Below are 11,365 nucleotides of genomic sequence, written 5' to 3'. Positions count from 1 at the left end.
AAATCACCCACTTGAAGAGAGGAAGGACCAGAGACGGAGGTTAATGATTTGGCTAAAGACACGCACCTAGGTGCCTAGGGGAGTAGCAATTAAAGGCAAACTTCGGGGAGCTGGGCCATTTTCTGGAGTGAAGATTTCCCCTCATTTAAATTGTAAAAGTCTGGATTCTGGCCCTATGAGATTTTCCTTAAAGCAAAGAAAGCAGAGTATTATTTCCAGATAGAGAGACAGTAGTGTGGTGTGGAGCGCGGTCTTAACTTTTCCCATCTCTGAGGATATAACTACAGAACCCAATTCAGAGGCTTAACTTACAATGAAGGGGAGCCTTGTCCACTCAGGAAAATCTAACTTAGTATCTCTTGAGTAGATATCACACAGGAGGCCATAATGCTTTCGTAACAACACTAGGAACATTTTTGATATTTGGATGGATGTTTAGGGATGATTTTTTTTCTTTAAAGAAAATGTGTTCTTTTAAGTATGCTGGAACTGTCCTACACTCAAAAACTTGATTACAAACTATGATGCATTTTAATGCTACTGGATTCAAAAGCAGGTCTCATCCTTCAGAGAAGCACTGGTGCATTCTCTAGAAAATCACCAACTCCATCATTTCACAGCTTTGGCCACCATTATCCGGTAACGCTGGAGGCGGGGGCGCAGTTTAAAAACAAAGTCCTTTCTTTCATATTCAAATTTCCAAGATGTGGTATGCTCATAAGAATGCTGCTTTTGGCAAATTACTTTCCAACTAGCTTGCCCACTCCCTTTAAAAAGATTTTTGGCCGCTCCAGGTGGCGCGCAGGGTCTTAGTTTCCCCACCAGGGACTGAGTCCTCACCCCTGCAATGGAAGCACAGTCTTAACCACTGGACCACCTGGGAAGTTCCAAGCTCGCCTCTTGCACCAAGTGCAATACTGGCCTCTAAGAATAACAATAATACAGAATTAAATGGAATACCTCCACAGCTGTTTGAACCACTTATAGATGACAACTGTCAATTGACAATCTGACAATTCGAAAGGAATCCGTTAGGATTCAATATTTATGACTTTACATTATGCTATTTTTTTCAGAAACTTCACAAAAGCCAAAAAGTCTTCAGATCCTTTAAGATAAAACCTTATCCATCACCAAGCACGTCGTATATTAACACTATGCTCTTAAATCAACAGAAATGTAAACCTACAAACTAGGACCATTCTAGTCCTAGTTGGATGGGCCTCTCAAAAAGCGCTCTCTCACTCTGAAAATGCCTGTGTGGCCACTGTCCATGACCGTTTCTAGTGACTTTGAGTTTTTCTTTTAAAGGAGAACGAGCAACGGAAAAGAGAAACAGCCAACAGTCATTAAAATACGAACATCTGAATGAATTTTGATCATTTTAATAAATATATATCAAGAAAACCTCACTTTATTACAACACATTCATATACAAGCATCTATCATCTAAGTTTTCAACATCAAATGTTTATCATATATTGAAAATAAAGGACAAAACATCACTATTCAGCCATAACACAAGAACGGGTTTTAAAAATTGGTCCTTGTGGACATTGTCCAAATGACGATCCTACTCATACACTGTATGAATGAGACCTATATTTAATATTAATAGCAATAATAAAAAAAGCTTTATCTTGGAGAAACGGGGAGGACTTAACTTATTTCCTCCATTTGGAATTTGGTTCCCGTGAAGTATTGTGTAAGGAGGCCCAAGTCAGTCAGTAACCTCGGAAACGGAAATAGAGTTTAGCAGGAGGAGTAGCTGGCATGGAAGGAAGGATGGTCAGAGGGGCCCCTCTGAACACTCTGGCCAATGTACACATGAAAAAAAAACGACTGAGAAAAATGTTGGCCAAATACATAGGAGCTTTTGCCGACATGAGTCCCATTTCTCCAAAATAACTTTCCCCAAACGAAAACCTTTACATTCTTTAAAACTTATTGATCACCACATCGTGTATTAACATTGTGCTTCGTAATCAACAGCAAAAGTCATATATAAAAAACCACATGCTTTTATAATCTAAACGAGTGAAATGATGCAGAACAGATTAAAGTATGATGCATGCTACTGGTTCATGAACTTCATTGGACAAGAAAACAAAACAACCCAAAACCCAGAAAACCCAAACCCCAGCAACAGACCGTTGCCATAGAAAAGCTTGAGCAGCTAGTGCTGGTCTCTAACAGCTCTCTCTATTGTTTCCTCCATCCCTTTCTAAAAATGCCAAATCCAAAAGCAATTGGGCATCAAAAAATAAAGGAAGAATAGAGATGTTGAATCAAAAGTTGAACACAATAGTTCGACGTTAAAGATTTCCAAACAATATTGATCCACCCTGTGTTTGTATTTTTTTTCCTGTTTGTTAAATCCCTGCTGTACTCTTGATTTATCCTTAATTTTCACATTGGCAAAAATTAAGATAAAGTAAGGCACCAAAAATCGCCCTGTATAACACCTTTCTAAAAGCCTCATCACCCATCACAGGCAAGCCAGGAACTTGCAGGGATCACCCTCTACTCATATCCTTGATTGTTGCCCCTGGTCAGGTGTTTCATTTCCTCCTATCCTATTTCCCTCTGTCACACAAGACGGTTGAATCCAAATATTTAACAGCACCAGGAAGCCGTTTCTTCTAGCTCCCTGTCCTCAGTCTTTTATTCAGAAAAAAATACTGTATCATAGAGAAGAAGCAGACATCCTTTGCTGGTTATATTGATTTGCTTACCAAATAACTACCTAATTAACTGGCAAACAGGTGGAAGGCTCCTCGCTAGTGACAGGCTCCTTGCGGGTCGTGGAAATAGCGCAAGGGCACACTGTCCCCCAGTCTGATCTGCTGATCTTCTCGGTAAGAAAACTAAGATATACGTTTAAGTGTTAAGTCAACTGTCTTCTCGGTAACGTCACCACATTTATGAGTAGCTTGCCGATGCCTACAATACAGATGTTTTATGCAATCTGCTCTCCAGGCATTTAAATGACATGGCATGTTCATGGCATAATTGTCAGTTGTACAAAACTATAAAATCCATTCAAAATAAAATTTATGAGAGCTAATTGATCATGCTGTGCATGCTTCAAAGTTTGCGGGAGAAGATGGCTCATATTTTACTGCCTTTGCTGCAGCACAGTTTGTTACTCGGTGAAGGCTCCTTTTTCCTTAAGGACTTTTTCCAAGACTCACTTACATTGCTTTTTTCGTTATATCCAGTCTCAAAATAATCATAAAATTGGCCTTTGCCCTCAAAAGCAAGGTCGTTGCCCACAGGTCCATGGCTCAGAGGACCACCATCCCTGTTGGTATCATCATTTACTTTCTCATCATTTAATTTGGCCTTTTCCTGAACACCAAGTGACCGGACGTTAGTAACAAAGATTTCACTGGCAGGTATCTGGCCATCACCCTTGTAAACAGGTGCGCTGCCTATATCAAAATCCACCTGCTGGGAACAGCTCGGTAAAGGCAGAGGGGGAGAGGAGGAGGAAGACGAGGAGGGGGAGGAAGAAGAGGCAGTGGTGGAGGCACTTCCGACATTAGCATTGACCGAAAGGGGTAAATTTAGGTAGTGACCACCACATTCCTGGTACAAGCAGCAGGCGTGAAACTTTTCACACTCCTCTTTGGCCATCCGAGGTCGTTTCCGGTAAGGACAGTCTTGAGCCATAAACCACTCCTGGGCAGAGGCGCCATTGAAAGAGCAGGCAGGAAAGCACCAGTTATTCTGCATGATAATTTCTCCATGGATCCTTTTCATCAGATTGTTTATAAGGACAGATCTTCGGAGGTACACTTCAGGATCATCGATAAACTTTAGCTTTTCTAAGGACATATAAAGGATGTGGGCTCGCTCCTCAAAGATTGAGATGGTCTAAAAATCAAAAAGGGAAGAGAAAGCTTAGGAAGTGGGCTTTATTAAAATATCATCCCAGCACATTTCTCTCTTGGCAGTTTCTGGGCCTGGGGATGCTATGGTCTGGTTTCCCTCGGGTTCATTTAGCAATGCTCTCCTGGGGGCTGCTAACGTCTCCCCTTCCCAGCAGACTGACTGGTGATGTTGAGCACTAGGGAATCCAGCCACAACTCAGACCTCGGCAGGGACAGGTCAGGATGTCCGCTCTTTAATGATGCAGTGAGGGGGGTGGCGAAATGCACCAAACTAACCTATGCTGTTAGAAGTGAGGAGGAGTTTCTTTGGAGAGCTGAGAAATGGTGACTAGAGAGGGACACTGGGGAGGCTCTAAGTTGCTCATTACATTGTTTCTTAATCTGGATGCCAGTTACATGGCTATTTCACACTTTGTGAAATTTATCAAGCTGGACTCTTATGACACTTGGGCCTTAATGTGCGTGCTAACTCACTTCAGTCCTGTCTGACTCTGGGCATCCCTATGGACTCTTTGCAACCCTCTGGATCATAGCCCACCAGGCTCCTCTGTCCATGGGATTCTCCAGGCAAGAATACTGGGGTGGGTTGCCATGCCCTCCTCCAGGGGATCTTCCTGACCCAGGGATAGAACCTGAGTCTCTTATGTCTCCTGCATGGGCAAGTGGGTTCTTTACCACTAGCGCCACCTGGGAAACTCTGGGCCTTTATGTGTGTGTATACAAATATACATGCACACACACATACTCATTTATTCTATGTCAATACATGTTTTTTAGAAGATGCCAAGTTGCAGGTCATCCTAAGTATATCTCAAACCCTGGGAGAGACATCAAGGAGAATGAGCTCACTCTGCCTGTGCTGTTTTTCTGGGTTTCATTCTTGCAATTATCTTTGCCTGATAGAGGGACGAAAATAATGAAAGAGGCTCAAACCCTAAAGGGAACTGCTGGTTGCAGGGCCACAGTAGGCTTTTTCTGGAATTGGGCAGGAGAGATGCAGAACGGAACTCAGAGGACTCACTCCCAGGTTGTGTGATGCCATTACTGTGTGATGGTTGGCACAAACTGGCAGCAGTTTGGAAAACTGCTACAGCCACAACAGAGAAACCAAAATGGACATAAAATGCTTCTGTCCTGGGGCCCAGCTCTTCCAGGTCATTAAAAAAAAAAAAGCTAACCTCAGGAGCTGTGAATTAAACCAGCCCAAGCTGACCAAAGGCAGGAACTACACATACACGGAAAAGCCCAGCACCTGCCAAGGCATGCTGATGTCCTTTTATGAGCAGGGTCAGAGCAACGTCTAAAGGCTCGGGGGGAGGGGGGGCAATGGAGTGAGAAGACAGGAAGATGAATTAGAAAAAAATTAAACATCCTCTCTGCATTTCAAACAACTATGGCCTGGGTTATCCTCTCCTCCACTAAGTTAGCAGATAGTTTCTGAAAGAAGGTAACCATAGGAAAAGGCATTGGTATTTCAAAAGCTTAGCCAGTTTTAGACTTCTGTGTGCTTTCCCGATCCTGTCATTTCCTTCTTATTCATGCAAAAAAAGTTAGCTTTGGTTTTTCTCTTGGGAATAAATTATATATTTTCACAAACAAAACATATGTAATAAACGTACCATGAAGGACACTTCTACTTTCATGCACACATTCAAAGGACAGAGAGTCCACCTCTGAGAGGTCAGGAAAGCCCTGGGTGACTATCCCCAGGTGGGCACACAGGTGGCCCTGGCCACGGGAGCCTGAGCTCAGAGACGGGGAGCAGGTCTGGGAAGAACAAGTGCATTTCTGCACATGTGAAAGCGCCAGTTACCATGAACCCTGAACGCAACTTGAGAAAAATGAAATCATTAGTGGAAAAAAAAAAAAGGCATTTCTTGGATTATATAATTCTGTTATTTCTGGACAAAGGAGTTCTTGCTGGCTCTTTCTTCAAATACTTGTGAAAAATAACCCAGGACCCCAAAAAGTGACAACGATTAATCTGGCTCTGCTGAGAAGTGGCTCATTTTCATTGCTTGGGTGGAACAATTTAATTTCTGGAAATGGATCAAGCAACTGTTACTAAGTATCTTAAACTCTTAATAAAAATAATGACTATTAAAAAAACATACTTTATGGCTACAGCTGCTGAGTGGTGGGTGAAAATCCTCTTCTTCCACATACTTCCTCTTAAAGTATGTGATCTTGGATGTTGTTATAGGATTTGAAATTCCCCTGTAATGTGATCCTGTGGTAATAAATCAGATATGACAAATGACATGCGGTTTGCCAGAGGTTCTCCAAACAAAATGCTTTTCTTTCCTTGCCTTCTAGAAGATAACTTGGCTACGTATTTGTCTGTACATGTGGTGATTAAAAATAAACATTAGTCTTAATAGTTGCTATCATGAGGAATCCTGTGACCCAGGCCAGGAAAGGATTTCTAGACAATTATAGAGGAAAATGACATATTTTAGCATTTACAAAATATTCAGAATCGTAATTCTATGCACAGGCAAACAGCAAAATTCAAAAAGGGAAGTATTGTAATAACTAAATAATACTGGTATTTATTCATATTATTTACTTAAATTCATGATAACACCATTTTTCAAATGTATGTATCTATTATTTAACTGTAAGCACTAATCACTGAACAACTTTTAAATATTACTGGCTCTCAGTAAGTAAACAAATGATTATCTGCACACTGGAGTTATAATATCCCTTCTTTCAAAATATGAAATTCAAATTTTTTCATTTAAAATTAAACTTCAGGGTAACAAAAGTCCTCTTTGCTCTCAAAAATCCAACATATCAACCATGAATAAAAATAGGGTCTAATTTTCAAAGACCAAGCTTTTACTCCTTTTTAGCAAATCGGACATCACCAAGTACTTGTTTTCATTTTAGGTTTTGGCTTTTTTTCCAACCTAGTAGCACACAAAAATCCAAAGGAACTCACCTTACAGCATAGGAATAATGAATCAGGGAGAACATATTTTTTTCTGGGCTTACAAATTTTTTTACCTATAATACCAAAGGCAATTGTGTGCTTAATAAAAAGAAGAGCCACATAGCTGCTGGCCCAAAGGGCACATTCCTTTATGTCTCATGGGATAAAGATTTCATTGTCAAGCCCACCCAGGGCTTGTGTAGCACTGAGAGATCCATACAGTTCCAGAGGGTAGAAAATTGAAACTCAGACTGAAGAGTTTCAAGATCTGCTTTGGGTCTCTTAAAAATACAAATGCCTGACTTTTACCTGAAGCAGCAGCACAGGGAAATTCAGGTCTGCATGCAATTAACATCACTCCTGGTCCTTTCCTTGGGACCTTGGAGTCCCTGGAGCACTCTCAGCTCAGGAGGGCACCCCAGACACCACCCTCATCTACCAGTCTGGCCACAGAGGGCAGCAGGGAAAGGTCAAAGGCAGTACCTGCCAGGGGGGGACCGGCTCCCCGGTCTCCCTGCAGGGGAGCCTGAGCCGGCCCCGGGGGGCTCAGGCCTCCGTAGCTGTCAGCCTCCCATAGTGTCTGGTACCCAGCAATTTCAGCAGCTCCTTCCGAGACAATGGGCTCGCAGAATCTATTCATGGACAGAACCAGAGTCATCTCTGACAGCCTCAGAATCTAGAAAAAGAAAAAAAAAAAAAAAAGAAAAGAGCCCTAATCAAGAGCAAGCCAGAGCATGGCCTTGGCATCTTCCTTCCTTTGCTTTGGGAAACTTTTACTTCTTGCTCCTCCTCTTTGTCCTGAAACATTTTTTTTTTTTCAAAGAAAAATCTCAGTAAACTCTCTTGCAGCTATTAGCTCAGCCTCTGTGTTCAGCAATCTGCATTTCATGGGCGGATCTTTAAAACCCCATTTCTTATTGTTCTCAGATTCCCCTCAGCCCTCTTCCAGACAGCTGCCTTGCCTTCTAAACACATTTTCCTCCTGACCTTCCCACAGAAAATGTACCCCTAAGAGGCAAGGCCAAAACCCTTGCCGCTTCCTTTCTATTAATAAGGCAAAATCAATTTTCTAGTCAAGTCCCCCGAGAGTCTCCTTTGATGAAATCCACTAATCAATCAAAAGAAAAGGCTGGGGGAGGCAGGAATCTTCAGCGGAATTCCATCTGATGCTCTCAGGTTTGGTCTGTTCCACTTGCCCGTGGCCCCCTCTTCCTCGGTTTCCGCAGGGCCAGTTCCTCTACAACATGTTGGGGCTCCCTCCACTTTCTTCTCCCAAAGCGAAGCAGACAGAGACACACTTGGTAGTTGTTTCCACCAGCCCTGATCGGCCTGAACTGGATCTGCCTCCAGTCAAAACACTGAGAGATGAAGACAGAAAATTGGCTCCAGTTTCCAGCCGTGAGTTGCAGTCCCACAGGAGCCAAGCACAACATCAACGGAGCAGGCGGAATATTAAACAGGAGCCAGGGCTTCAGGGCCAGAGGCAGCCGACAACTCTACACCGCAAAGCTCAGACGCAAGGCAGAAACTTTCCAAGAGGCAGCGCAGCACTGCCCTCCTGGGCAGTTCACACCCTTCCCCAGGGTCTGTGGGGAGACTGGGAGACCTCTCTGCTCTTAAGACGTGCCCTGGGCTGCTCTGCACCTGGGGTGGTGGGGCTGTTCCCCTGGGGGCTCAGTGTCTTTACCTGGTCCTAAGTAGGGCTTGAGGTGGGGTCCAGAGTGAGTGCAAGGGGGAAGAAACCAAAAGGCCTCGGGGCCATAGATCAGTGGTGACAGCCAGCAGCCTCAGTGCCTTATTAACCGCCCGATTCCTTTGAGGCCCAAACCTCCACTATCTCACTGTGCCGTTTAAAGAACGGTCACAAAGAGTGATGTCAAGTCTGCTTTCTTGAAGACTGATTTGTCTTTGAAAGACGCTAAGGGTCTAGTTCTTGCTTTCTTCTCCAAATTATACAGCCTGTAATGTTTGGGGGCTAAGGGTAATCTACTGTTGTCTTTCAGGAGACTATTATTACCTACATGTTAAAACAAGGGGCCACTTCCAGGTAAAGGAGGAAAGGCACCAGGCGAAAGGGAAATGGCTTGAGTGGAAATGTCCTTCTGGCTACGTGAGAAGCTCTTGGCAGCAGTGACTCCATCCACCACCCAGGTTTCTCCCTGAGACCCGAAATTCTTTCCCAACCTCAGTGAAGAAGGAAGCCCGGCCTTCTGACATACAGGGGACATGTCCAGGTCAGTGGCTGGGTCAGAGGACCCAGCTGATTTAGGCCACTAAACCACCTTTGCTGTTCAGTCGCCAAGTCGTGTCCAACTTTTTCGACCCATGGACTGCAGCAAGCCAGGCCTCCCTGTCTGAACTACCTACCTTTTCTTTTAAAAGTGGCAGCAAGGACTTGTTAGAAAACCTTATTTCAAGAAAAAAAAAAAGTTCTATAAAAAGAAATGGTCAGACACACCATTTATTCTGTTCTTTGAGTCATCAATCAAGAAATTTAGATCACACTGATTTCACAAACTAAGCCATTCTATCACCCAATAGAATGGATGCTCAAACTCAGCATCCAAACAAGGTATCAAGCCTCATGATAATCTGTTCCCTGGAAGACTCTCATGAAATGGTCCAATTTCTTACCTTATTCTAAGAGACAATTGTTATCAGGAAATGCCACTGCCAGGAGCACAACAATTATAGAGCTTTTTCTCAGAGTCCATAGCCCTGTCTCATTGACTGCAAGTTATTTTCTCGCTTGAAATTTACACTTACTTTTGTGTTGGACTCTGGGAATAAGATCCATGTTTTTTGCCTATGTGGAAATTTTATTACATATAAACTAAAGCAGGTTGACAAATCCATACCCCGTAAGACAAGAGAAACATTTGCAGGCCCCTAGCAGCAATTACCTTTGTTTAATAGGACATTATATGGGCCCTGTGCTGTTTTATGTTAGTAAGAGTATGTTTATATTTTAATGACTTATCCTTGTATAGTTTTTTGGTTAAGGATTTCAGTGTTTCTATTTGTTAGTATTGTTTCCAGCACATGAAATTCTACTCTTATGCATCTGAGCTTGAATCATGGCATAATAGTTTTTATCTTGGCTATTTGTTTCTTTCTTTTATACTATCTAGTTTCAGTAAGTTTTTTTTTTTTTTTTTTTTGAATGGGAAACTTTTACACACAAAATCCTCAACTGGAGAGGCTGAGTTCCACAAGCACTTTATATTAAAGTCTGAATAAAATATAAATGAGTTGGAATTATTTGGGAGCGGGGAGGAAATTTTGCAATTGAGTCTTCCTAGTCGATTTAGAACTTACACTGGGATGTTAGCAAATTAAGGAGGCAAGTTCAATGTTCATGAAGAATTGGGAGAATGGGGCAGTAAGCCATGATATCACATGATCGTTTTATTTGTATTTTGTGTACACATCCGAACTGTCATTTTTTTCTCAGTGAGATTTACATTGTAATTCTGCTACTGAGTTCAGAAGTTGAAATTCACAAATGTATGAGCTGTGAATACTAGATAAAGTCACAGAGATGCACATTTATGGTAGTTTTTTTTTTTTTTTAACATCAGAGGTGAGTGGATGCAAAAGAAAGGTGTTAAAGTGTGTTTTGTCTATAAGAGGGTTTAAAAAATAAAAACTAGAAAGCCCTTAATCTTTTCTCCTCAGGCTCCTGCATGTCTGCTTTGTCAGCCAAGGTAGCAGAATGACAGCTCAAGCATTCCCCAAAGGCCCAGGGCTAAAGTGTCAAGTTTTGCCAGCAAATGTTCACAGTAAAGTTACCAGGCGGTTTTACACACTATGGTTCTTCCAGATAATTTGGGCTTCTTCTCTCCTTGGAGCCATTATGATGCTAATAGGAGTGGCTGGCACAGAGGACAGGATAGCTGCAGATTCAGTGATGCCTGCCATCCAACAGGGGATCTCAGTCATTCTTTGCCCACCCCATCCCTCTCATCCATCATTGGAAAACATTTTATTAAGAGCATTAGAGCAGTTCAGAGGTCTAACTCCAATACTGAAAAGCACGGAAATAAAAGAGCTGATATTTTCAATACATCTTGAGGTTGTCAGTCTTAGATATCCTGCCCAGGTGGAATCAAGCCCTTGATCTGCCATTGTCCCTAACAAGCTATCAACAGCTTGGGTTGGTGGTGGCAGGGTCTGGGTGAGTGGAATAAAAATCTTTCAACCCTTCCAAATAGGCAGATGTCGCTTTTCTACCAGTCTCTGCAGTACACCTGTCTGCCCTGGGAAATACATTTTTCAGCTGCTGCTTTGAAAGGCCAAAAGATTTAGGTCTGATCCTGCGGCTGGGAATGGGGTGCCAAACCAGAGGGGGATGAGGCTGGGGGACCCGGGGGTCCAAGCCCAGCCCGGGGTGCCAGGTCTCCCCATCCCACGCCCAAGACTGGGGTCTGAGGTTTGGAGACCCACCCCCTGCAGGCGGGCAGCAGCCGATGTCCGAGTCCCCACAGTGACACACCCCCGGGGGTCGGGGGCCCCAGCCTGAGCCCCTCTC

At 43.0% G+C, this 11,365-nt stretch overlaps 1 protein-coding gene across 2 annotated transcripts in view; it reads right to left on the bottom strand.

Moving 5' to 3' along the window:
* Positions 1-1,369: 1,369 nt before the first annotated feature.
* Positions 1,370-11,365, bottom strand: part of SERTAD4 (SERTA domain containing 4) — a 12,034-nt gene continuing 2,038 nt past the window's right edge. For both annotated transcript variants that reach the window (XM_010836873.1, XM_010836874.1), the window contains exons 2-4: positions 7,318-7,510; positions 6,011-6,126; positions 1,370-3,879 (exon numbers count right to left, since the gene is read on the bottom strand). In XM_010836873.1, coding sequence (XP_010835175.1) covers positions 3,112-3,879; positions 6,011-6,126; positions 7,318-7,492 — 1,059 coding nt within the window. In that variant the 5' untranslated portion in view covers positions 7,493-7,510 and the 3' untranslated portion in view covers positions 1,370-3,111. The remainder of the gene's footprint in view (positions 3,880-6,010; positions 6,127-7,317; positions 7,511-11,365) is intronic.

Source organism: Bison bison, unplaced genomic scaffold (genome assembly GCF_000754665.1).
Source record: "Bison bison bison isolate TAMUID 2011002044 unplaced genomic scaffold, Bison_UMD1.0 scf7180017864067, whole genome shotgun sequence".
Classification (NCBI taxonomy): domain Eukaryota; kingdom Metazoa; phylum Chordata; class Mammalia; order Artiodactyla; family Bovidae; genus Bison; species Bison bison.
Note: the sequence above shows the minus strand (reverse complement) of the source record. Positions and strands in the feature narration are given on the sequence as shown.